The sequence below is a fragment of the Moschus berezovskii genome, chromosome 22 (genome assembly GCF_049115385.1).
Source record: "Moschus berezovskii isolate FMDL1 chromosome 22, NW_MosBer_1.0, whole genome shotgun sequence".
NCBI lineage: Eukaryota > Metazoa > Chordata > Mammalia > Artiodactyla > Moschidae > Moschus > Moschus berezovskii.
In genome coordinates this window covers 38925001-38948622 of record NC_142481.1, presented here as the reverse complement: position 1 = coordinate 38948622, position 23622 = coordinate 38925001, and the positions used below count along the sequence as shown (strand labels likewise).

General features: G+C 42.2%; 2 protein-coding genes across 4 annotated transcripts in view; both read left to right on the top strand.

Annotated features, from left to right (window-relative positions):
• Positions 1–21603, top strand: part of CES5A (carboxylesterase 5A) — a 288429-nt gene extending 266826 nt beyond the window's left edge. The window contains exons 9-15 of one of the 3 annotated variants that reach the window (XR_016035800.1): positions 876–1016; positions 4251–4319; positions 6105–6252; positions 10044–10193; positions 12663–12735; positions 20995–21093; positions 21221–21351. Coding sequence is in view for 2 of the 3 variants with exons in the window: in XM_055412719.2 (XP_055268694.1) it covers positions 876–1016; positions 4251–4319; positions 6105–6252; positions 10044–10193; positions 12663–12735; positions 12826–13057 (813 nt within the window). In the remaining variant the exon portion in view is untranslated. Of the gene's footprint in view, positions 1–875; positions 1017–4250; positions 4320–6104; positions 6253–10043; positions 10194–12662; positions 12736–12825; positions 16120–20994; positions 21094–21220 lie in introns of those variants that run through there. The other 2 variants (XM_055412722.2, XM_055412719.2) reach the window with 2 other exon arrangements.
• A 303-nt stretch (positions 21604–21906) lies between these two features.
• The window catches only part of LOC129547348 (liver carboxylesterase-like), a 46014-nt gene continuing 44298 nt past the window's right edge, over positions 21907–23622 (top strand). The window contains exon 1 of the mRNA XM_088830138.1: positions 21907–22146. Coding sequence (XP_088686264.1) covers positions 22031–22146 — 116 coding nt within the window. The 5' untranslated portion in view covers positions 21907–22030. The remainder of the gene's footprint in view (positions 22147–23622) is intronic.

Below are 23622 nucleotides of genomic sequence, written 5' to 3'. Positions count from 1 at the left end.
TTCATTGGAAGGACTGATGCTAAAGCTGAAATTCCAATACTTTGGCCACCTCATGCGACGAGTTGACTCACTGGAAAAGACTCTGATGCTGGGAAAGGTTGGGGGCGGGAGGAGAAGGGAACGACCGAGAATGAGATGGCTGGATGGCATCACCGACTCTGTGGACATGAGTTTGAGTGAACTCCGGGAGTTGGTGATGGACAGGGAGGTCTGGCGTGCTGTGATTCGTGGGGTCGCGGAGAGTCGGACACGACTGAGCGACTGAACTGAACTGAACTGGGTCTTCATTGCTGTGCAGGGTTTCTCTAGTTGCAGAAAGCAGGGGCTACTCTTTGTGGCAGTGTGTGGGCTTCTCATCACAGTGGCTTCTCTTGTTGTAGAGCACGGGCTCCAGTCACTTGGGCTTCAGTAGTTGTGGTGTACTGGGCTTAGTTCCTCTGAGACACATGGGATCTTCCTGGACCGGGAATCGAAACTATGTTCCCTGCATTGGCTGGTGGGTTCTTTACACTAGACCACCAGGGAAGCCCGAGAATTTGCATTTCTAACAAGTTCCCAGGCAATGCTGCTGGTCCTGGAGCCACTTTCTGAGAATCATTGTGCTGGGGTTTTATATACCGTAGGGAGTTACTACTTTTTTATCCGCATTTAGAAGACCAGGAAATTCAGGCCCAGAAAAATTGGGCCCCTTTGCGCAAGTTAGTGGCAGAGTTGGCCAGGCAGCACTGATGCCTTGGGGTGGGCCAAGAATGATTGATTTTTCTTTTCTTAATGCCTTTTGCTATAGTGAATTGGCTCAGTTGGGCTAGAGTCTGGGGACAGCAGATTTTGTGAAATGAAACAACTGCTGATTTTTCTTTTCTTCCTTGTTTCAGAAAACCAAGTCTTTCACTCGAGTGGTTGATGGCCTTTTCTTTCCTAATGAGCCGCTAGACCTATTGGCACAGAAATTATTTCATCTGGTTCCTTCCATCATCGGAGTCAATAACCACGAGTGTGGCTTCCTGTTACCCATGGTAAGAATTCCTCTGTGCCTCCTCCCACTCCTTCAACAGTGAGGCAGCTGTCTGCTTCACACTGGGCATGCACATAGATCTCACCAGCATTATGAGGGCTGGAGCCCATCACCCCAAGTATACAGCAGTCACTTTTTCTCTCTGAAGGAGGAGAACTGTGGATTGGGGGCAGCTGTAGCAAGTGTTCACTCTGTTCTTCCTACAGTTGTTAAAGAAACAACTGTGCAAAAAAGTGAGAGATCCAAGTGAACTTTGTTCAAAATATTACAAATGATTGTTTCAAATAAGCAATGTTTCTCCTTCGAAAGTGAAATTCATAGAGGTTTAGAAAACTGCAGACCTTCACACTTTGATTTCCAGCCTTGGTTCTGGCATTTCATTTCTAAGAAAGCCAGTGCAAGTTGCAAAATTATTGACTTGTTTCATTCATCCAACAAATATTAACCAAGGGTTTACTCTATGCCCTGCACTCATTAAAAAAACAGCATTCAGCAATGAGCAAGTCACATGGTTCCTGCTTTTTGCCAGCTTACATTCTCAAGGGGAGAGACAGATGATATGCAAGATTGAATGGATGGTTTCAGAGAGTCTAAGGGCTATGAAGGACATAGACTGAGAAGAGGAGGCTTATTTAGGGAGCAGAAAAGGAGTCAGGAAAGGCTTCTCTGAGGAGGGACCATTTGAACTGAGATATGAATGCTTAGTACGAGCCATGATTTGTTTGACCCTGTAGTTTGAGTCTCCCCATTTAAAATAAGCTTTTCATCTGTCCTCAGAGGGCTTCCCAGGTGGTGTTAGTGGTAAAGAACCCACCTGCCAATGCAGGAGACACAAGAGATGCAAGTTTGATCCATGGGTTGGAAAGGTTCCCTGGAGGAGGAAATGGCAACCCACTCTAGTATTCATGCCTGGAGAATCCCATGGACAGAGTAGCCTGGCAGGCTACAGTTCACAGGGTCTCAAAGATTCGGACACAACTAAAGCAACTTAGCACTCATGCATGCTGTCCTCAGAAGAGAGTGCTCAATTCTTAATATTTCCTAGTTCATTTCTACAGATCAACCTCCACCCTTCAAGTAGGGGCAGTGAAATACAGTGTATGAAATGCAGGCTATGAAATACAGTGGTTTGTCGAGTTACAAGGCTAGCTGGTGGTCCTCTGGAATCAAAACCCTGAGATCACTGGGCTGTTAAAGGCATGTTCTGGCGATTATCAATTTGACGTACAGAGCAATGTTTTGGGGTCGGTGGGGTGGGCATTTTTTTCCTTCGTTGTAATTGAAGCAACTGAGTCACAGACTGTGGCTTAAGTCAGTTCTTTTAATGCTTTGTGGATCTATACCAGAGGAAGGAAGGCAGGTGCTACTGATCACAGCCACGTCACCCTGATCACCGTGACCACGTGTCTCGTGAGCCAAGCGTTCGGCGACTGCGCAATAATGCACACAGGCATTATTATCCCCATGTAGCAGCGAAAGAAACAGCCTCAGAGAGGCTAGTGTGACTCTCCTAAATCTCCTAGATAGAGAGGAGACAGCAGTGTGTAAGCTTCATACATTTAGATTCTGCCTGTAAATGCTGAGTTCTTTGTTTACCGGCTGTGTGGCCTTCAAGGAGCTGCCTAACCTCTCTGAACCTCTGTTCCCTCATCTATGAAATATGGCTGAAGTCACTGCCTGCCTCACAGGTACACATCGAATAGCCTGGCATATAGTCTACATGCTAGGCATTTATTAGATATTGGAATTATTCAAGTGGGAGGACAGGACTTGGTGTCCAGGTCTGTATACCACAAAAGCCTGCATGAGTGCTGTCATTCTGTGGTTGTTTGAGACCATAGAAAGTCCCCCAAAACCAATTCTAGCTCCTGAACATACAGAGAGGGTTCTTAGTAGTTTAAAAGTACTTGTGGATTGTATGAAAGACTCTAGGGGTTCTCTCAGATTCCACAAGACAGATTTGTTTAAATATCTGTCATGATTCATTACCCCAAGATTTTCAGCAGAAAATGTACCAGAGAAATTCATTTGACAAGTGAATACTATTTCTATTCCCTCATGTTTTTAAGCTGTGATATTGGCCAGGGAGGGAGAAGGCAACGGCAAGCCACTCCAGTACTCTTGCCTAGAAAATCCCATGGACGGAGGAGCCTGGTAGGCTGCAGTCCATGCGGTCGCTACGAGTCAGACATGACTGAGCGACTTCACTTTCCCTTTTCACTTTCACACATTGGAGAAGGAAATGGCAACCCACTCCAGTGTTCTTGCCTGGAGAATCCCAGGGACGGGGGAGCCTGATGGGCTGCCGTCTATGGGGTCACACAGAGTTGGACACGACTGAAGTGACTTAGCAGCAGCAGCAGCAGCATTGGCCAGGGAAGGGTCATTTTAAAAATAACTGCTTGTAGCTCTTACTCTGTACCAAGCAGCCTCTGTGTTTTTAACCATCCACTCTGCAGCCTCACTCGCTGCCTGCCCCTGCCAACTGCTGGTTTCTCAGACAGCCCAATGACAAAGGACTTTAGAAAGAGAGCAATAAATAAACCACTTCAACTTGCTGTTGAAGCCAAGTGGTGGTCTGTATTAGTTTCCTAGGGCTGCCATAATGAAATACCGCAGAGGTGGCTTAAACCACAGAAATGTATTTTCTCAATGTTCTAGAGGCTAGAAGTTCAAGATCAAAGTGCCAGCAGGTTTGGTTTCCTCTGAGGCCTCCTCTTTGGTTTGCCGGTGGCCACCTTCTCACTTGGCCTCACCAGGTCTTTCCTCCTTGTGCACACCCCTTGAGTCTCTGCAAGTCCAAATTTCCTCTTCTTATAAGGACACCGATCAGACTGGATTAGGGCCCACCCTAGCATCCTCATGTTAGTTTAACAACCTCTTTAAAGACCCTCCTCTCCATACACAGTCACATTCTGAGGTCCTACAGGTTCCACATAGGAATTTGGTAGAGGACACACTCAACTCATAACGTGGTGCCCACTCACCTCCCTCAAGACCTCAGAATGACAGGGAACGGCTGCTTGATAAATTCAAATGTGAGAAAAAGAATCATCATTGCTCAACCAACCCACTGAGGCTGCTCCTTACACATGGACCCCTCGGAGCTGAAAGGGTTCCTGCTCTAGTCAGCCTCCTCTCTGAAAGGTGGGTGCCTGAGCCCTTGGGGAGACCAGTTTCCCTTCTGATGACCTGATGTACTCACTCACAGAGGACTCCCTGCTTCTTTCCACAGAAGGAATTTCCTGAGATCCTCGGGGGCTCCAACAAGTCCCTCGCCCTGCAACTGATACACTCAGTCCTGGTAAGTGAGTTTGACTCTCCTCCGAAATCCATTCATTTCACAAACCCTCCTGGGTCACACTCAGGGGTAAGGCTGGGATAGAGATTTATTCATTCATTCATTTAGTAGATCTTCACTTCAAACAGAGTTCTGCAATCCCTTATCCACAGTCTCAACATCCAAATAGCTCTGACAGCCCAAAAGCTTGGCAGCCAAAATTGACCTAGGCTGATACACAGCCATTGTTCTCCGTTATCCCAACACATTCATTCACTTTATCCCACTATATGTTTCTCTGTGATCATATGAATGTGGGGGCTGAGCATATCACATAATATGCAGCATATGTGCTGAATGATTCATCCAAGAACTGAAAAGTTTTGAATTCTGAAAACCACCTGGGACTAGAGACCCATATTCACCACATACCAGTCAGGTACTGTTCTACGTTCTATCAATGCTGAGAGCCTTTAGTCAATCATTTATTCATTCATGCCCTATACTAGGGATATAGAGATATATTTAACCTAGTCACTAAGACAGAGATAGATTTCTTTCCTTCCTTCCTTTCTTCTTTCCCTAAGCATACACTCAGTGTGTATTCTGTGCCAGGTTAATTTCATTCATTTTTTCATTGAATAAATGTTTCTTGAGAGTCCACACACTCTGGCATGTCCTTAGCTCCTGGGTACAGTGATAGAGGAACTAAAGAGCCTCTTGATGAAAGTAAAAGAGGAGAGTGAAAAAAAATTGACTTAAAACTCAACACTCAGAAAACTAAGATCATGGCATCCAGTTCCATAACTTCATGGCAAATAGTTGGGGAAACAATGGAAACAGTGAGAGACTTTATTTTCTTGGGCTCCAAAATCACTGTAGATGGTGACTGCAGCCATGAAATTAAAAGACACTTGCTCCTTAGAAGAAAAGCTATGACCAACCTAGACAGCATATTAAAAAGCATTGGCATTACGTTGTCAACAAAGGTCTGTCTAGTCAAGGCTATGGTTTTTCCAGTAGTCATGTATAGATGTGAGAGTTGGACCATAAAGACAGCTGAGCACCAAAGAATTGATGCTTTTGAACTGTGGTGTTGGAGAAGACTTTTGAGAGTCCCTTGGACTGCAAGGAGATCAAACCAGTCAATCCTAAAGGAAATCAGTCCTGAATATTCATTGGAAGGACTGATGCTGAAGTTGAAACTCCAATACTTCAGCCACCTGATGCAAAGAGCCGACTCATTGTAAAAGACCCTGAAGCTGGGAAAGATTGAGGGCAGGAGGAAAAGGGGACAACAGAGGATGAGATGGTTGGATGGCATCACTGACTCGATGGACATGAGTTTGAACAGGCCCTGGGAGTTGGTAATGGACAGGGAAGCCTGGTGTGCTGCTGTCCATGGGGCCACAAAGAGTCAGACACGATTGAGCAACTGAACTGAACTGATCAGTGATAGCAGGCACTCTCCCTGCATTTGAGAGACTTGTAGACTGTTGGGATGGGTGAACATGACCAAACACCTCATACTGGGGTTAAGAACATGGGACCTGGATGCAAATAGACTTGTGAAGGAGTCATGGTTCCACCACTTTGGACAAACCACATCACCTCTCTAAACCTCAGTTCCCTCAACCTGTCAAATGGGGTTAATTCTGATACCGGTATCATAGTGTCACTGTGTGGATTCAATGAGACAATGCATATAAAGCACTCAGAATTATGCCTGCAAAGGCAAATGTTTGGCGAGTGTCACTATAATGGCTATTGCAGTTGACCTGGATCTCCTGCTACCATGATGTTTTACAGCACATCCCTGTCCAGTATTTATACCTTGTGGCTAATGAATATTTCCACAACAAGCACTCTCTGGTTGATATACGAAATCGCTTCCTGGATTTGCTTGGAGATGTGTTCTTTGTGATCCCTGGGCTGGTCACAGCTCAATATCACACAGGTAAGTGTGATATCTTCGCATCCCTCCTCCTGCAAGGCTGGTGGCTGCAGGGATCCCTGTTGCCTGTGTACTGGCAGCCACCTGCTCTGCCCTGCCCTTCTGTTCCCTTGCTGAGAGGGAGCTCCCAAGGCTGCCTGGGATATAGCCCTGCATGCTGACCTTCACAGTTCCCCTGCCTTTCAGAGTTCAGGAATGTTGATCAGTCCTTGTTGATTCTCGTACTTTCCTTTCTTCCGGACTATGTAGAAAAGTCCCATCCCCGCCATATTTTCAGAGGCTGGCCCCCACTTATCTTTCTCTTTGGAATGCATGCGTGTGCATGCTCAATTGTGTCTGACTCTTTGTGACTCCATGGGCTACAGTCTGCCAGGTTTTCCAGGCAATAATACTGGAGCAGGTTGCCAATTCCTACTCTAGGGGATCTTCCCGACCCAGGGATCAAACCCATGTCTCCTGCATTGGCAGGTGGATTCTTTACCACTGAGTCACCTGGGAAGCCCTGTCTTTGGAAATGTCTTCCCAAATATCTATAAAGAGTAGTGGAGCAATAAGAAAGAGATTACTTGTGGGGCACAAACCTGCCTTTCTTTTTAAAAAAGTTTATATTTATTTACTTTTAATTGAAGTACAGTTGATTTACAATGTTGTGTAAATTTCTGCTATACAGCAAAATAATTCAGCTATATATATGTATATATATAATACATATGTATATTCTTTTTAGTATTCTTTTCCATTATGGTTTATCACAGGATATTGAGTATAGTTTCCTGTGCTATACAGTAGGACCTTGTTGTTATCCATTCTATATATAACAGTTTTCGTCTGCTAACCCCAAACTCCCAGTCCATCCCTCCCCCATCCCCCTTCCCTCTTGGCAACCACAAATTTGTCCTATGTGTCTGTGAGTCCATCTCACAATTAAGTTCATTTGTGTCATATTCTAGATACCACATGTAAGTGATATTATATGGTATTTGTCTTTTTCTTTCTGGCTTACTTCACTTAGTATGGTAATCTCTAGTTGCATCCATGTTTCAGCAGATGGAATTATTTCCTTCTTTTTATGGCTGAGTAATATTCCACTGTATATATATATATATGTATATATATAAATACATATATACACACCACATCTTTTTTATCCATTCCTCTGCTGATGGACATTTAGGTTGTTTCCATGTGTTGGATATTGTGACTACTGTTGCTATGAACATTAGGGTGCATGTATCTTTTTGGATTATGGGACTTCTCAGATGATGCTAGTGATAAAGAATCCTTTTGCCAATGCAGGACATATATATTTAATTTATATATATGAATTATTATTTGGCCATTAAAAAGGAATGAAATATTGATTCGTCCCACAGCATGGATGAAGCTTGGAAGCACTGCTAAGTGTAAGAAGTCAGACACAAAAGGTTATATGTTGTGTGATTCTCTTTATGTGATATGTCCATAATAGGCAAATCTACAGAGTCATATGGTTTCCATGAATGAAAGGGAGGGGTCAATGAGGGAATGAGTGCTTCAATGGGCCTGGGTTTCTGTCTGGAGTGACCAGAATGTTCTGTACCTAGATAATGGTGATGATTGCACAACATTCTGAACTTTCTAAAAGCTGCTGAATTACACACCCTGAAACTGTTAAAATGTTGACATTTATGTTGGTGAGTTTTTAAGACTTACAGTGAAGAAACTGCAAAAGCAAGCCACAGATGGAAGAATATATTCACAACACAGCTATCTCACGAAAAATCCATATCCAGAATAGAAGAATTCTTATAGTTCAATAATGAAAAGACAAATAATCCATTTACAAATGGGTGAAAGGCTTGAAAAGACACTTTGCAGTAGAGGAAAAATGAGAACAAAAAGCACATGAAAAGGTGCTCAACAGTATTAATCATCACGGAAATGCAAAGTAAACCCAAAATGAGGCAATCATTTACACCTGCTAGAACGATTAATATTTAATATTAAAAACTCAAACCATATACCAAAAAGTGTTGCCAAGGATGTGGAATGTTTAGTACTTTTGGCAAGAATGTGAAATGGTTATAATCACTCTGGAAAAAGGTACATTTCTTACAAAGTTAAACATATACCTACTCTATTACTCAAATATACTTAAGACTTGTGTATGGCTATCCATAGCAGCTTCAATCATAATAGCCCAAAGCTGGAAAGAACCCAAAATGTCTTTCATCAGATGAATAGATAAATAATTTATGGCATTCATACAATATTGGTGACAAGGAGTCAACTATTGATACAGGGGAAACATGGATGAACCTCAAAAACATTATGATGAGCCAAAAAAGCCAGATCCAAGAGAGCATATATTGTATTATTCCAGTCACACAAAGTTCAAGAATAAGCAGAATTAATCAATTGTGATAGGAATAAAAATATTGTGTTTCTTGGTAGAATGACTAGAAGGAGCTACAAGGGAACTTCTGGGGTGATGGAAATGCTCTGTATCCTGCCTGGGATGGTGTTTACATGAAGGTGCATGCATTTGTTAAATCTCATCAAAATGTACCCTTAAAATCTGTGCTTTTTACCTGATACTTTGATGAAAAGAGAGAAAATGAGAGGAAAGGAAGCAGAGACAGTGAGTACAAGGCAACTGCATTATAAGGCTAGCTAGAAAGGGTTTCTCTTGCCTGGGAAATCCCATGGATGGAGGAGCCTGGCAGGCTACAGTCCATGGGGTCGCTAAGAGTCGGACACGACTGAGCAACTTCACTTTCACCTTTCACTTTCATGCATTGGAGAAGGAAATGGCAACCCACTCCAGTGTTCTTGCCTGGAGAATCCCAGGGACAGAGGAGCCTGGTGGGCTGCTGTCTATGAGGTCACACAGAGTCGGACACGACTGACGCGACTTAGCAGCAGCAGTAGCAGAAAGGATTTAGAGAAATAAGCCAGTAACTGGAGGGGAAGTTGAGACCAAGAGTATGTATGTTTGTGTGTGTTTCTCTGTGTGTATGCATGCATGCGTGTGTGTGTTTGTGTGTGTGTGCTTTAATGAGAGACTTTGTAAGCTTGTTTGCCACTGATGGTGATGATCTGATAGAGAAAAACAGATGCAGAGAAGGAGGGGAAATGACAGTGCAAAGATGTTCAGTAGAAGAGAGATGAAGCAACATAGGATGCAGTGGAGCATCTTGGAAGCAGGAGGATAGTTTTGTCCTGTTTTCTGCAGACGGTTGAACTGGGTCAGTGAAAGAAAGTCACAAGGAGGTACATCTTGGATCAGTATAAAGAATTTTTTAAATTGGAGAATAATTGCTTTACGATGTTGTGGTAGTTTCTGATGTATAATAACATGAATCAGCTATAAGTGTACATACATCCTCTCCCTCTTGGACCTCCCTCCCATCCACCCCTACCCCAGCCGGCCAGGTCATCACAGAGCACAGAGCTGACCTCCTGTGCTAAACAACAGCTTCCCACTAGCTATATATTTTACACATGGTATATAAATACATGTCAATGCTATTCTCCTAATTTATCCCACCCTCCTTTGGTTTTTGTTTGTTTGTTTTGAGAAGTAGAACTGTTGCCCTTGCAGGCTGCCCTGAGGGGTAATGAGTTCTGTTTCCAGGAGCAGGAAACCCTAGCCTCAGATGAGGAAGGAGTTAGCTTGGTTTAGGTCACCTCTGGTCTCTGGGCTGTTCCACCTGTGAGTCTGTGAATCCCCGACCAGATGGGTGGAGTGCGGGGCCAGCCTCTACTGTCCCCTGCCTGCATGCCTACCACAAACCCTCTCTACCTCCCTGTAGATGCTGGTGCCCCTGTCTACTTCTATGAGTTTCAGCATCGGCCCCAGTGCTTGAAGGACAGGAAGCCACCTTTTGTCAAGGCTGATCACACTGATGAAATCCGCTTCGTCTTTGGAGGCGCCTTCCTGAAGGGCAACATTGTCATGTTTGGTAAGAAACTGGCCTCAGGGGTTCCTGCTCTTGCAGGAACGTGAAATAGGGAGAAGAGGAGAAGGGAGAGAATGACCACCGTTAGCATGAAGCCTCACCCACCCCACCACTATGCAAGAGCCTGGGAGGGCTGGTGGGGTGGACTGAACCTCTGGTTTACAGACAAAGCCTTTCCCTGGAGAATGGCCCCACTCATAGAAACCAGGATGAAAAAGAAGGGCCAACATTTGCTCGATGAATGTTTCTGTCTGGACTAAAGCTGGGGTGGGCACCTGGGGGCACTCATGCAATTTGATATTTATTTACTTGGCTGCGCTGGGTCTTAGCTGTAGCCTGTGAGTTTTCCATTGTCTTTGCGGCACACAGGATCTTCAGTTGCACCATGTGAACTCTTAGTAGCAGCATGTGGGATCTAGTTGCCTGACCAGGGGTCAAACCTCGGTCCCCTGCATTGGGAGTGCACAGTCTTAGTCTCTGGATCACCAGTGAAGTCCCACCATCTGATCATTTTGAGAAACAAAGCCGCTTAGTTCCCTCTCCCTGACACCTGATCTTATCCTCCCTGCCCTTCCCAGAGCTCCCGTGACGCTACCACCCAGGGCTTTCAAAAGCAAAAGCCATATTTTTCATAATTTTAGCTGAAAATGGTATGGATTCAGTTGATCTTATGTGAGTGCTTGTGAACTGTTTCTAGTGAGGTTAGCTCATTTATTCCTGAGCTTATGACCTGTTCAGTGAGGTTATCAAAAATTTAAAAACCATAGTAACTATACACAGGAGTTATGACTAAACTATTTCATTTAAAAAATTGCACAATATGGACCCTTAACCAATTCATGCTGGCCTCTCTGTGATAAGGACAGAACCTCTCCTCTAGAGTGTGTGTAGTGTGGTTTGTTCATTGCTTTATTTATTCTTTCTTATTTTTAATGCCAGTAATAACACAACTACCTCTTAGGTTGTCATAAGGATTAAATGAAACAATTCTCATAAATCACATGGTGAGTGCTTAATAACTATTACTATTACTACTCAGTAGCCATCACTGAGTCTGTAGTATGTGATGGGCACATGGACTCTCAAAAATGGACAAATGAACAACATATGTTTGTGTCAAAGATTTAAATTACTTGATATCTGAAGAGCTTGTGAACTCAATGAGAAAATCACAACCCAGTCAAAAACTAGGTAACAGATATAAATAGATAGTTTATGGAAACAGAAACACCAGTGGCTTTTGAACATAAAAATCTACCCAGATTGGCTCCTGGCAAAGAGGATTAAAAAATAACCTTGACCAAGTAATCATTTTTCATAGGTCAAGGTTGGGAAGAACATTTTGCATAATGTATTTGAGCAGGTGGGGGATAATAGTTAACCTCATATATCAATGAAACACTCTATCAAAACTTAAAATGCACATAGTCACTAGTCCAACAATTCAACTTCCAAGATTTTTTTGTGTGCAGTTATACTTCCATGTGTGCAAATATATATATGCACACATTGAAACATTGCTTTTTTGAGCAAAAAATTGAAAAAATGTCAAGACCCATTAATACAGTACTATGGGCTTCCCGTGTGGCTCAGTGGAAAAGAATCTGCCTGCCAATGCAGGAGATGCCAGAGATGTGGGTTTGATCCCTGGGTTGGGAAGATCCCCTGGAGGAGGAAATAATAGCCCACTCTAGTATTCTTGCCTGGAAAATCCCATGGACAGAGGAGCCTGGCGTGCTACAGTCCATGGTGTCACAAAGAGACGGACACGACTGAGCACACACGCAAGCACATACATATAAATATATATTTACATATTATCTGTTTCTAGAACAACAAAGAGCAACAAATGGAAGTTTCATAGGTGCCAATGTGGAACTCACTCCTGGACACAGTTTTAGTGAATGAGAAAGATATAGAATGTGTGTCCATTATAGTACCAAGTGTGTAAAAAGATGTCTGCTTAAACCCCTGTGCACATCTACACTCATTCGGAAGTGCCACTCAAGAACGAGGAAACAATGGTTGCCTCTGAGGTTGCCTCTGAGGCTGGTAACTCAGTGACTAGAGGGAAGAGATGGGGAGAAACTTAACTTTCATTCGATTCACTTCCTGTATTTCTAATATTGTACTTTGAGCAGTATTACATTTTCAAATTAAAAAATGCAAATACAATTAATGGATAGGTAGAGAGGAAGAGAGGTGATCTTTGTCCCCAAGGAAATCGCAGTCACGTGGAAAGGGCTGGAAGAGCATTGGACAGACAGCAAAGGTGTGTGTTCGGCCTCTGCCATTCCAAAGCATGATTCCTTGCGCAAGTCATTGTCTGCAAATACACAATGAGTACCATGACTTTGTAGGCTGTTAGGGATGCAATGGAAAAAAAGGTGTGAAAGTGATTCATCCAGTGTGAGGCCCCTTGGGCTTCTGGCAAATCATTGTGGGAATGAGATTTTTTATTATTTCCTTCAGAAGAAGCCACAGAGGAAGAGAAAGGGCTGAGCAGGACGATGATGAGATACTGGGCTAACTTTGCTCGGACTGGGTAAGTGAACCTCCCAGCTTCCTCCATAACCAGGTCTTTGAGGATGAAAATCTCACTGGGTATTTGAGGCAAAACATCTCTCACTTCCAGGAATCCAAATGGGAAAGGTCTGCCTCTGTGGCCGGCCTACAGGCAGTCTGAGGAATACTTGCAGCTGGACTTGAACATAAGCGTGGGACAGAGACTGAAAGAGCTGGAGCTGAAATTTTGGACAGAAACCCTCCCCTTAATGATGACCTCATCCGGAGCTCTCCTGGCGTCTCTTTCTTCCTTAACCTTTCTTTTTCTACTCCTGCCTTTCATTTTCTCTTTTGCTCCCTGAGAAGTTATCTTTGTGTAGTTTTGATTTTCCTTCTCCTACAATTTCTTCCACCATCATTAGCTTCATCTATGTTCAGTTACTTTATTGAATCAGCTGCTTTATCTGTGTTTTGGGAACTTGGGGATGATCCTTAAAAAACTATCTTCAACATCAAAAAGCGCAACTTGTCTTGGAAGGCTACCAGATTTCTTTAGTAAATCTGGAAGAGGGCTGGCCCATCAGTTGGCATCATCATGATCCTGTTACTCATCTAAAATAAAATACGAATGCAAAACATGTATAGGGAACAGAATTTAATTCTGGGCTGAAAACTCTCCACCCAGTCCTAGCAACCAAGATGAAGTGGACTTTCTATCAGCAAAACATATCTTGTGTACGTTTCCCAAATTACGGGTCCTCCAAGCCCCATCCAGGTAAATTTTAACCACAAACCAAGAATGGATGTCCTGAACATCACTGCCTTGAACTATGGCTCTTATCTGACTCTGGAGATTTTTCAGGGAGGGGGACATACCAGAGATCCTCCTCAGAAATGGAAACCAGATGTCCTCCAAGGTCTGAGTCCCAGAAGTCAAGAACCAAACAGCAAGTTCAGTCAGAGACACCAAGAAGAAAAGATGTTACACTGATGTGTGAAGACTAATCCATCATTCAGTAAATCTACACTGGATGCCTGATAGATACCAGTAATATCTCCAGTGGGCATATAGCGGCTAACAAAGGCATACTCTCCACTGAATGGTAAGCAGACAGGAAGCAAACATTCACACGTGTGACTGTCTTACATTATAACATTGAAGAGTTCACTCAGGAAAGTAAGGTGTTTAAGAAAGTGTAAGAGGGGAACCTAACTTAGGTGAAAATCTCAGGAAACTCTCTCCGGAAAAATAATATTTGTAATAAGAAGGGATGAATTAAAGTTAACCACATGATAATTAGGGAGAACACTATACATACCATCATTCAAAGGGTGTACTTTTACTTTTTATACCCATATAATCCCTGTTACATCCATATAACTTACCCAGGTAATTAGTGTTTATTTTTTATTCCTTCAGAATGACACATGAGGTACACAGAATAAGAAAGTCTCTGAAATACCAGTAACTTACAGTTCCTCTAGGTCAGAGATCTTCCCTTACAGCCTGAATCTGATCCCCACAAGTGTTTTGTTTAGCTCACACAATCTCAAATATGTTTTGGAATTAGTTTCCCCCTAATCTTAAATTAGGGAGATTTCACATTAAAAACTATATTTACAGCTTCTCAACAACAACAGATCTGGTGACATTGGAACAGAATTACCACACGGTAACGTGGACTTCTGAAACCCCGTGAAGTACCTTTGTGCAAATTAGAAGATATCCTTTCCTCGGAACTCTCCACAGAACATATCTACATCTATGATATGAATGACACATCCTCTGAAATAGTGTCCTTGTACAGTGTACAACCTTCATAACTGCTCTCTGATAGAACAGTCTGCAGGAGCTGAGGAGTGGCTATCCCTTAACAAAGGAATGAACTCTCAATGTTCCACAGCCCTCACTATTCCCCACTGTCCTGGTCATGGCCCACTTCGCTCGCTGACATTACCTGCCCTGTGAAGGTGTTTCGGTTTGGACCCCTTACCTTCTCATTTTACAGTAATCTGCAGGGGTGACGGGATTCACCCAAGATCACTTAGTGAGTTAGCAGCAAGCCAACCTTGAATCAACCAGGCCTTGAATGCCTTGTCTCTCCAGAGCAAGACTCTTCCTGCCACGTTGGCTGCCTCCCTCAGCAGATAATCCAAAGTCGTTGGATTGTCTCTAGTTTAGGTGATTTTGAGAGTTGCAGATCAGTGATGTTCAGGCCATTTTATGGCTCTTAAAAGAGGGACTGAGCACATGCAAGCAAGCTGAAAATTCAATTGCTTCTGCAGCTGCAGAAGGCTAATTTCTACATTGATATTTGGCAAAACTACCAACTAGAAAATACCACTCAATTCATATTTTTAGATATTATTATATTAAATGAAATTGCACATATGATTTATATACTGAATGCAGTCCTAGCATCAAATATGGTTCTTATTTTTGTTGGTATCTTGCTGGAGGGAGCATATTTCTTCTTCATCTAGATACAGGGCCCTCTCCCCTCATATTCCTATCCACCTGCAATCAGATGTTTTATCAAATCAAAGTTGAAATATAAACAACACTTGGTATCCAACTTTTTTCATTTAATTCAGAATGTATATGGGGTGTAAGCAGAAGAATTATATGGAGGGTTTTTTCAAAATCCAATGTCCAACCACACCTCAGTCTAACTGAGGCAAAATCTTCTTAGGAGGGACCTGGATATCTATATTTTCAGCTTTGACATGTTCAATACACATAATGAATAATAACTGCAGAGCATTAATCATGTGACATATGTATTTTTCTAACTGTTAGTGCATCTTAAAAAAAAATCAACTTTTATGGGGCATGGCCAAGATGGGAGAGTAGGAAGACCCCAATTCCACCTATTCTCACGGGCAAACTAAATTATAGCTATTTACCGAGCAACTGTCAATGAGAATGACATGAAGACTAGTAGAAAATATTTTGTATAATTAAAGATGTTAATTAAAAGAGGATCTACAATGAGATGAGTTGAAGGGGCAGAAATATTATAGTCAAGATCCATACCCCTGTATAGGCAACCCACAAACAGGATTATAATTCCAACTGCAGAGGTTCCCTCCAAGAGTGAGGGGTCTAAGCTCCACATTGGGGTCCTCAGTCCAGGGGCCCTGCACAGGGGAGATGATCCCCCAAAACATTTGACTTGGCAGGCCAGTGGATCTAACTTTCATGAGAGACAGAAGGCTATAGGAAACAGAAACTCCACACTTAAGGGCACACACAAAATCTTACATGCTTTGAGACCCAGGGCAGAAGCAATAATTTCAAATTACCTGGGTCAGACTCATTACAGAAGGCCAACATCACCCTGATACTAAAATCAAACAAAGATATCACACAAAAAAAAGAAAATTACAGGATAATATCACTAACAAACATAGATGCAAATTCCTCAACAAGCTATCAGCAGATTGAATTCAACTATGCAGTAAAAAGAACATATAACATGATTAAGCAGAATTTATGGCATGCATGCAGGGATAGTTCAATATCTGAAAATCAATCAATATGAAATACCACACCAACAAATTGAAGAATAAAAAATCACATGATAATCACGATAGATGTAAAAAAAGCTTTTGACAAAATTTGACATCCATTTATGATAAAAACTCTCAAAAAATAGATGTAGAGGGAAAAAACCTCATCATAATATAGGCCATCTGTGACAAGCCCACAGATTACATCACACTCAATAATGAAAAGCTGAAGGCATTTCCTCTTGTCAGGAACAAGCCAAGGATGCCCACCCTTACCACTTTTATTCAACTTAGTACTGGAGGTCTTAGCTGCAGAAATTTGACAACAAAAAGAAATAAAAAGAATCCAGATTGGAAAAAAAAGAAGTAAAACTGTCCCTATTTGCAGATGGCATGAAACTATATACAGAAAACCCTAAAGCTGCCACTGAAAAAACATTAGAACTCATCAATGAATTCAGTAAAGATTCAGGATACAAATTAATATACAGAAATCTGCTGTGTTTCTATACACTAACAATGAACTATCAGAAAGAGAAATTTAGAAAACAATTCCATTCACAATCACATCAAAAAGAATAAAATACCTAAGAAATAAATCTAACCAAAGAGATAAAACCCCTGTAGTCAAAAAGCTATAAGACACTGACCAAAGAAATTAAGGATGACACAAACAAATGGAAAGATATTCTGTGCTCATGGATTAGAAGAACTGGTATTGTTAAATTGACCCTACTACCCAACACAGCCTACAGATTCAATACAATTCCTATCAAAATACCCATGGAATCTTTCACAGAACTAGAACTATTTGTATGGAGACACAGAAGACCCAGAATAGCCGAAACAATATTGAGAAAGAACAAAACTGAAGGTATCATGTTTCCTGATTTCAAACTCTCGTACAAAACTACGGTAATCAAAACAATATGATCCTGGCACAAAAAAAGGACACACAGATCAATGGAACAGAGGAGAGAGTCCAGAAGTGAACTCACACATACATGGTCCATTAATCTAGGGCTTCCCAAATGGCACTAGTGGCAAAGAACCTGCCTGCCAATGCAGGAGACATAAGAAGCACAGTTTGAATCTCTGGGTCAGGAAGATCCCCTGCAGAAGGGCATGGCAACCCACTCCAGTATTCTTGCCTGGAGAATCCCAAGGACAGGGGAGCCTGGTGGTCTACAGTCCACAGGGCCGCAAAGAGTCAGACACGACTGAAGCAACTGAGCACACGGCACACACTCTAGCACAAAGTGAGTAAGAATCTCCAATGAGGGGAAAGACAGCCTCGTCAATACATGGTGCTGGGGAGACTGGGCAGAAGCATGCAAAATAATCAAACAGGACTACTTTCTCATACCACAATCAAAAATAAATTCAAAATGCATTAAAGACTTAAATGTAGGACTCCAAATCATAAAACTTGTAGAAGAAAACATAGGTAGTACATTCTTTGACTTTGATCTTAGTAATGGTTTTTTTTGGATCTATCTCCTCAGGTAAGGAAAACAAAAGCCAAAACAAAAAAATGAGGTTATATCAAACTGAAAAGGTTTTATACAGCAAAGGAAACTATCACCAAAACAAAAAATCCACCTACTAAATGGGAGAAGATATTTGCAAATGATATATATGATAAGAGGCTAACATCCAAAATACACAAAGAACTCACAGAACTCAACATCAAAAAAAAAAACAAAACTGATTTTAAAATGGGCAGAGGACCTGAACAGACATTTTTTCAAAGAAGATATACAAAGACCAGTAGGCACATGAAGATACGCTAACGTCACTAATCATCAGGGAAATGAAAATGAAAACCACAATGAGGCATCACCTCACACCTGTCAGAATGGCTATTATAAAAAAGACAACAAATAGCAAGAAACCAGTGAGGATGTGGAGGAAAGGGAACCCTCAGCACTGTTGGTGGGGATGTAAATTTGGTGCAGCTACTATGCAATACAGTATGGAGAATCCTCAAAAAATTAAAAATAGAACTGCCATGCTGCTACTGCTAAGTCACTTCAGTCGTGTCCAACTCTGTGTGACCCCATAGACAGAAGCCCACCAGGCTCCCATGTCCCTGGGATTCTCCAGGCAAGAACACTGGAGTGGGTTGCCATTTCCTTCTCCATATGATCCAGAAATTTTACTCCTGGCAGTTTATCCAGGGGAGACATAAACACTAATTTGAAATGTTTCTTGCAGAATTATTTACAATGGGTAAAATACAGAAGCAGCCTAAGTGCCATCAAAAGACGAATGGACATAGAAGATATGGTATATACACACATATGTATATGTGTGTGTGTGTATATATATATATATGCTTAGCCATAAGAAAGAATGAGATCCTTCTGTTTTTGACAATGTGGATGGACCTAACAGTTATTATGCTAAGCAAAATAAGTCAAAGAAAGACAATTATTGTATGATTCCCCTTATACAAAACAAATGAAAAAACAGAAACATAATCATAGATACAGAGAACAAACAGGTGGTTGTCATGGAGTGGGGGTTGGGTAGAAGAGAAAAATAGGGGAGGGAGATTAAGAAATGCAAACTTCCAGTTGTAAAACAATGAGTCGTGGATGTAAAATGTCCAGCATGGGGGATATAGCAAATATATGTGCTATTGTATAGTAAGAGATGGTAACTAGATTTATCATGGTGATTTTTTGGAAACATATAGATCACCATGTTAGGTAATAGGAACTAACAGAGCGTTGTAGGGCAATTACACTTCAAAACCAAACAAGCAAGCAAGGCTGTGCTGTGTTCAGCCGTGTCTGACTCTGTGACCCCATGGACTATAGCCCTCCAGGCTCCTCTGTCCATGGAATTGTCCAGGCAAGAATACTGGAGTGGGTTTCCATTTCCTCCTTCAGGGGATCTTCCTCACCCAAGGATCAAACTCGTGTCTCTTCCATCTCCTACGTTAGCAAGCAGATTCTTTACCAACTGCACCACCTAGGAAGCCTAAACAAGCAAATAAACAAAAAAAAAACAATAAAAAAAAACATTATATTTTTGGTTACTAAAGGCAGGAGTGGGGAAGGTGAAATTTTATGAATGTTGTCAAAAGGTACAAATTTCCCATTATCAGATAAATAAATACTAGAGATGCAATGTACAACATAATAAATATAATTAACACTGCATGCGTGAGTGCTAAGTCACTTCAGCCATAACCAACTCTTTGTGACTCCGTGGATTGTAGCCCACCAGGATCCTCTGTCTATGAGATTCTCCAGGCAAGAATACTGGAGTAGGTTGCCATGCCCGCCTCCAGGGCATCCTCCCAATCCAGGGACTGAACCTGGGTCTCTTACATCTCCTGTATTGGTAGGCAGGTTCTTTATCACTAGGACCACCAGGGAAGCCCTATAATTAACACTGCAGTGTGTTATATATGCAGGGCTTCCCCGGTGGCTCAGCGGTAAAGAATCTACCTGCCAAGCAGGAGACGCGGGTTTGATCCCTGCTTCAGGAAGATCCACTGGAGAAGGAAATGACCACCCACTCCTGTATTGTTGCCTTGTTGTTCAGTCTACTGTCATGTGCGACACTTTGCAACTCCATGGACTGCACCATGCCAGGCTTCCCTGTCCTTCACCATATCCCAAACTTGCTCAAACTCATGTCCATTGAGTCAGTGATGCTTTCCAACCATCTCATCCTTTATCATCCCCTTCTTTTCCTGTCTTCAATTTTTCCCAGCATCAAGGTCTTTTCCAATGAGTCAGTTCTTTGCATCAGGTGGCCAAAGTATAGGAGCTTCAGCTTCAACATCTGTCCTTCGATGAATATTCAGGACTGATTTCCTTTAGGATGGACTGGTTGGATCTCCTTGCAGTCCAAGGGCCTCTCAAGAGTCTTCTCCAACACCACAGTTCAAAAACATCAATTCTTCAGCGCTCAGCCTTCTTTATGGTCCAACTCTCACATCCATACATGATTACTGGAAAAACCATAGCCTTGACTATCGGACCTTTGTTGGCAAAGTAATGTCTCTGCTTTTTATATATTGTCTAGTTTTGTCATAGCTTTTCTTTCAAGGAGCAAGTGTCTTTTAATTTCATGGCTGCAGTCACCAGCTGCAGTGATTTTGGAGCTCCCCAAAATAAAGTCTATCGTTGTTTCCATTTTTTCCCCATCTATTTGCCATGAAGTGATGGGACCCGATGCCATGGTCTTGGTTTTTTGAATGTTGAGTTTTAAGCCAGCTTTTTTACTCTCCTTTTTCACCTTCATCAGGAGGCTCTTTAGTTCCTCTTCGCTTTCTGCTGTAAGGGTGGTGTCATCTGCCTGTCTGAGGTAATTGATATTTCTCCTGGCAACCTTGATTCCAGCTTGTGCTTCATCCAGCTGGCATTTTGCATAATGTACTCCGCATGTAAGTTAAATAAACATGGTGACAATATACAGCCTTGACATACTCCTTTCCCAATTTTGAACCAGCCCGTTGTCCCATGTCTGGTTCTAACTGTTGCCTTCTTCACCTGCGTACAGGTTTCTCAGGAAATTCTTGCCTGGGAAATGTTATGTATGAAAGTTGTTAAGAGAGTAAATCCTAAGAGTTTTCATCACAAGGGGAAAAAAGTTTACTATTTCCTTAATTTTGTATATGTATGAGATGATGGCTGTTCACTAAAATTGTGGTAATCATTTCATGATACATGTGAGTCACATCATTATTCTGTAACCTTAAACTTATACAGTGCAATGTATTTTTATTGATACTTTTAAAAACTGTTTCTGGCTTCTGAATTTGCAGAAGATCAACTGAATCAAAGGCGGTACCCTATTAACATTACTGTCCTTTTGTTCTACAAATTCACTTCTGGAAGATCACATCACTTCTTCAACAATACAGGTACATGTATTTCACAGACACTTCTGCTTTTTCATCATTCTGAAAGCATAAATATTTAATTATTTTCTGGTTGCAAACTTTAAAACTTCTTTATTTACAGAAAAATCCTTTATTATTTTTTTTTCAGACAATCTTGAATTACTAAATCAAATCCAAACAAAACTTGAGACCAATCAGTCTTCACCTGTGAATTTCCTCTCATCCAGCAGAGGGCAGCAATGTAAAAGGGGAAAAAATTTCCCTTCCCTCAGGGCTCCTGGAACTCAGGTGCTGTGATATGCTAGAATTTAGAAGGAAAAGAAAACCATACAAAATAGTTAAGTTGCAAACCAACACCATTAATCATTGTCTCTTTTCTCTGTAATATTTGGAAAGGGGAAAAGTGTAGATCATTACCTCAAGGGCAGGAATAGACACACAGATGTAGAGAACGAACAGTGGGCGAAGGGGACGGCAGGAAAATGCAGAGTAGGATCGACATACATGCACTACCACACAATGGCTAGTGGGAAGCTGCTGGATGGCACAGAGAGCTCAGCTCAGTGCTCTGTGATGACCTAGATGAGAGGGGTGGGGTGGAAGGCTCAAGAGGGAGGGGATATATGTATATTATATAGCTGGTTTACGTTGTTGTACAACAGAAACTAACACAACATGTAAAGCAATTATACTCCAATTAAAAAAAAAAGTCTGACTGGAATGACTCACAGGCAGAACAGAACAGACTTTGGGGCCAGCGGTCTTTTCCTTTCCTATTTTTTCTAGTTTTCCATCAATCCCTCGGGGCCTCAGACGGGTTGGAAGCAGTTCCTTCCCCAGCAGATCCTGTACTTTCTACTCCTCCCTCAGCGGCCCTTTGTGCTGTGGACCTTTCTGCCTGATCCCCCGAGGCCCGATCCTCCTCCCTGTCAGCCTCTGGTCTTGGCCACAGTCACGGATGTCCCCTCCTGGCAAAGGTGGGGTTCAGGACCTAGACCTGGGAAGCGGCCCGGCCTGGGCTACCGTGGCCCTGAGACAGATCCAGCGCACCACAGCCCTGTGCTCTGCTAGTTTGTAAGTGTGCACCTCAGTCTCTCCCCCTGGGAAGGGAGGCGTGGGGGGAAACAATCTAACTTGTCATTTGATTGTGTTCAAATACAAGGGAATTCCTGGGCAGAGAGATTGCTATGCTGTACGGATGGACTGAGTCTTAAATTGAGACCAGAATGAATGGGGGGATAAAGGCCAGCAAAGGTGTGTAGAAGCTCGCCATAAATGTTCCGGACAGGGCGAGAGTCAGCCCAGTGTGCAGCATGGCTGGTATTGCCATGGTTGCTGGAGCACAACTTTGAGGCTCAGAGAACAGTTTTCATACCTTGACCTGTAGGAGATAGAGCTTTTTGTTCACAGTGGGATGATTGATAAAAGGTGTATTAACCTACATATCCATTCATTCACCCATTATCTATCATCTATATCTATCAGGCTTCCTTGGTGCCTCAGATGTTAAAGAATCTGCCTGCAATGTGGGAGATAATGTGTGAGTTCAGTCCCTGGGTTGGGAAGATCTCCTGGAGAAGGGAATAGCAACCCATTCCAGTACTCTTGCCTGGGGAATTCCATGGACAGAGGAGCCTGGTGGACCACAGTCTATGGGGTCACAAAGAGTCGGACATGACTGAGCGACTAACACATACACACATACATCTATCTGTCGTCTATGTATCTGGGCCCCTTTATAGACATGCCTCATTTTATTGTATTTCAATTTATTGTGCTTCAGAGATATTGCATATTTTACAAATTGAAAGTTTGTGGCAACCGTGTGTGGAGCAAATCTGTCAGTGCTATTTTTCCAAAAGTATTTGCTCACTTTGTGTCTCTATGTCACATTTTGGTAATTCTCACAATATTTCAAACTTTTCTTCATTATTATATTTATTATGACAGTCTGTGACTAGTGATCTTTGATCTATTATAATTGTCTTCTGGCACCAGGAACCATGCTCTCATGCTCACATAAGATGACGAACTTAATAAGTGTGTGTATTCTGGCTACCCCATTGAGGGACCATTCCCTTCTGTCTCTCCCTCTCCTCAGGCCTCCCTATTCTCTGAGACAAAGCTGTATTGAAATTTGGCCAATTAATAACCCTACAATGGCCTCTAAACATTCAAGTGAAAGGAAGGGTATCATGTCTCTTTAAATCAAAAGCTATAAATGAATAAGCTTAGTGAGAAAGGCATGTTGAAAGCCACGACAGACTGAAAGCTAGGCTTCTTGTGCCAAACTGTTGGTCAAATTGTAAATGCGGGAAAGTTCTTGAAGGAAATGAAAAGTGCTACTCCAGTAAACACAAATGATAAGAAAGCAAAACAGCCTTATTGCTGATATGGAAAAAGTTTTAGTGGTCAGATAGAAGATCAAATCCAGAGAAGGCAATGGCAACCCACTCCAGTACTCTTGCCTGGAAAATCCCATGGGTGGAGGAGCCTGGTGGGCTGCAGTCCATGGGGTCGCAGAGAGTCGGACACGACTGAGCAACTTCA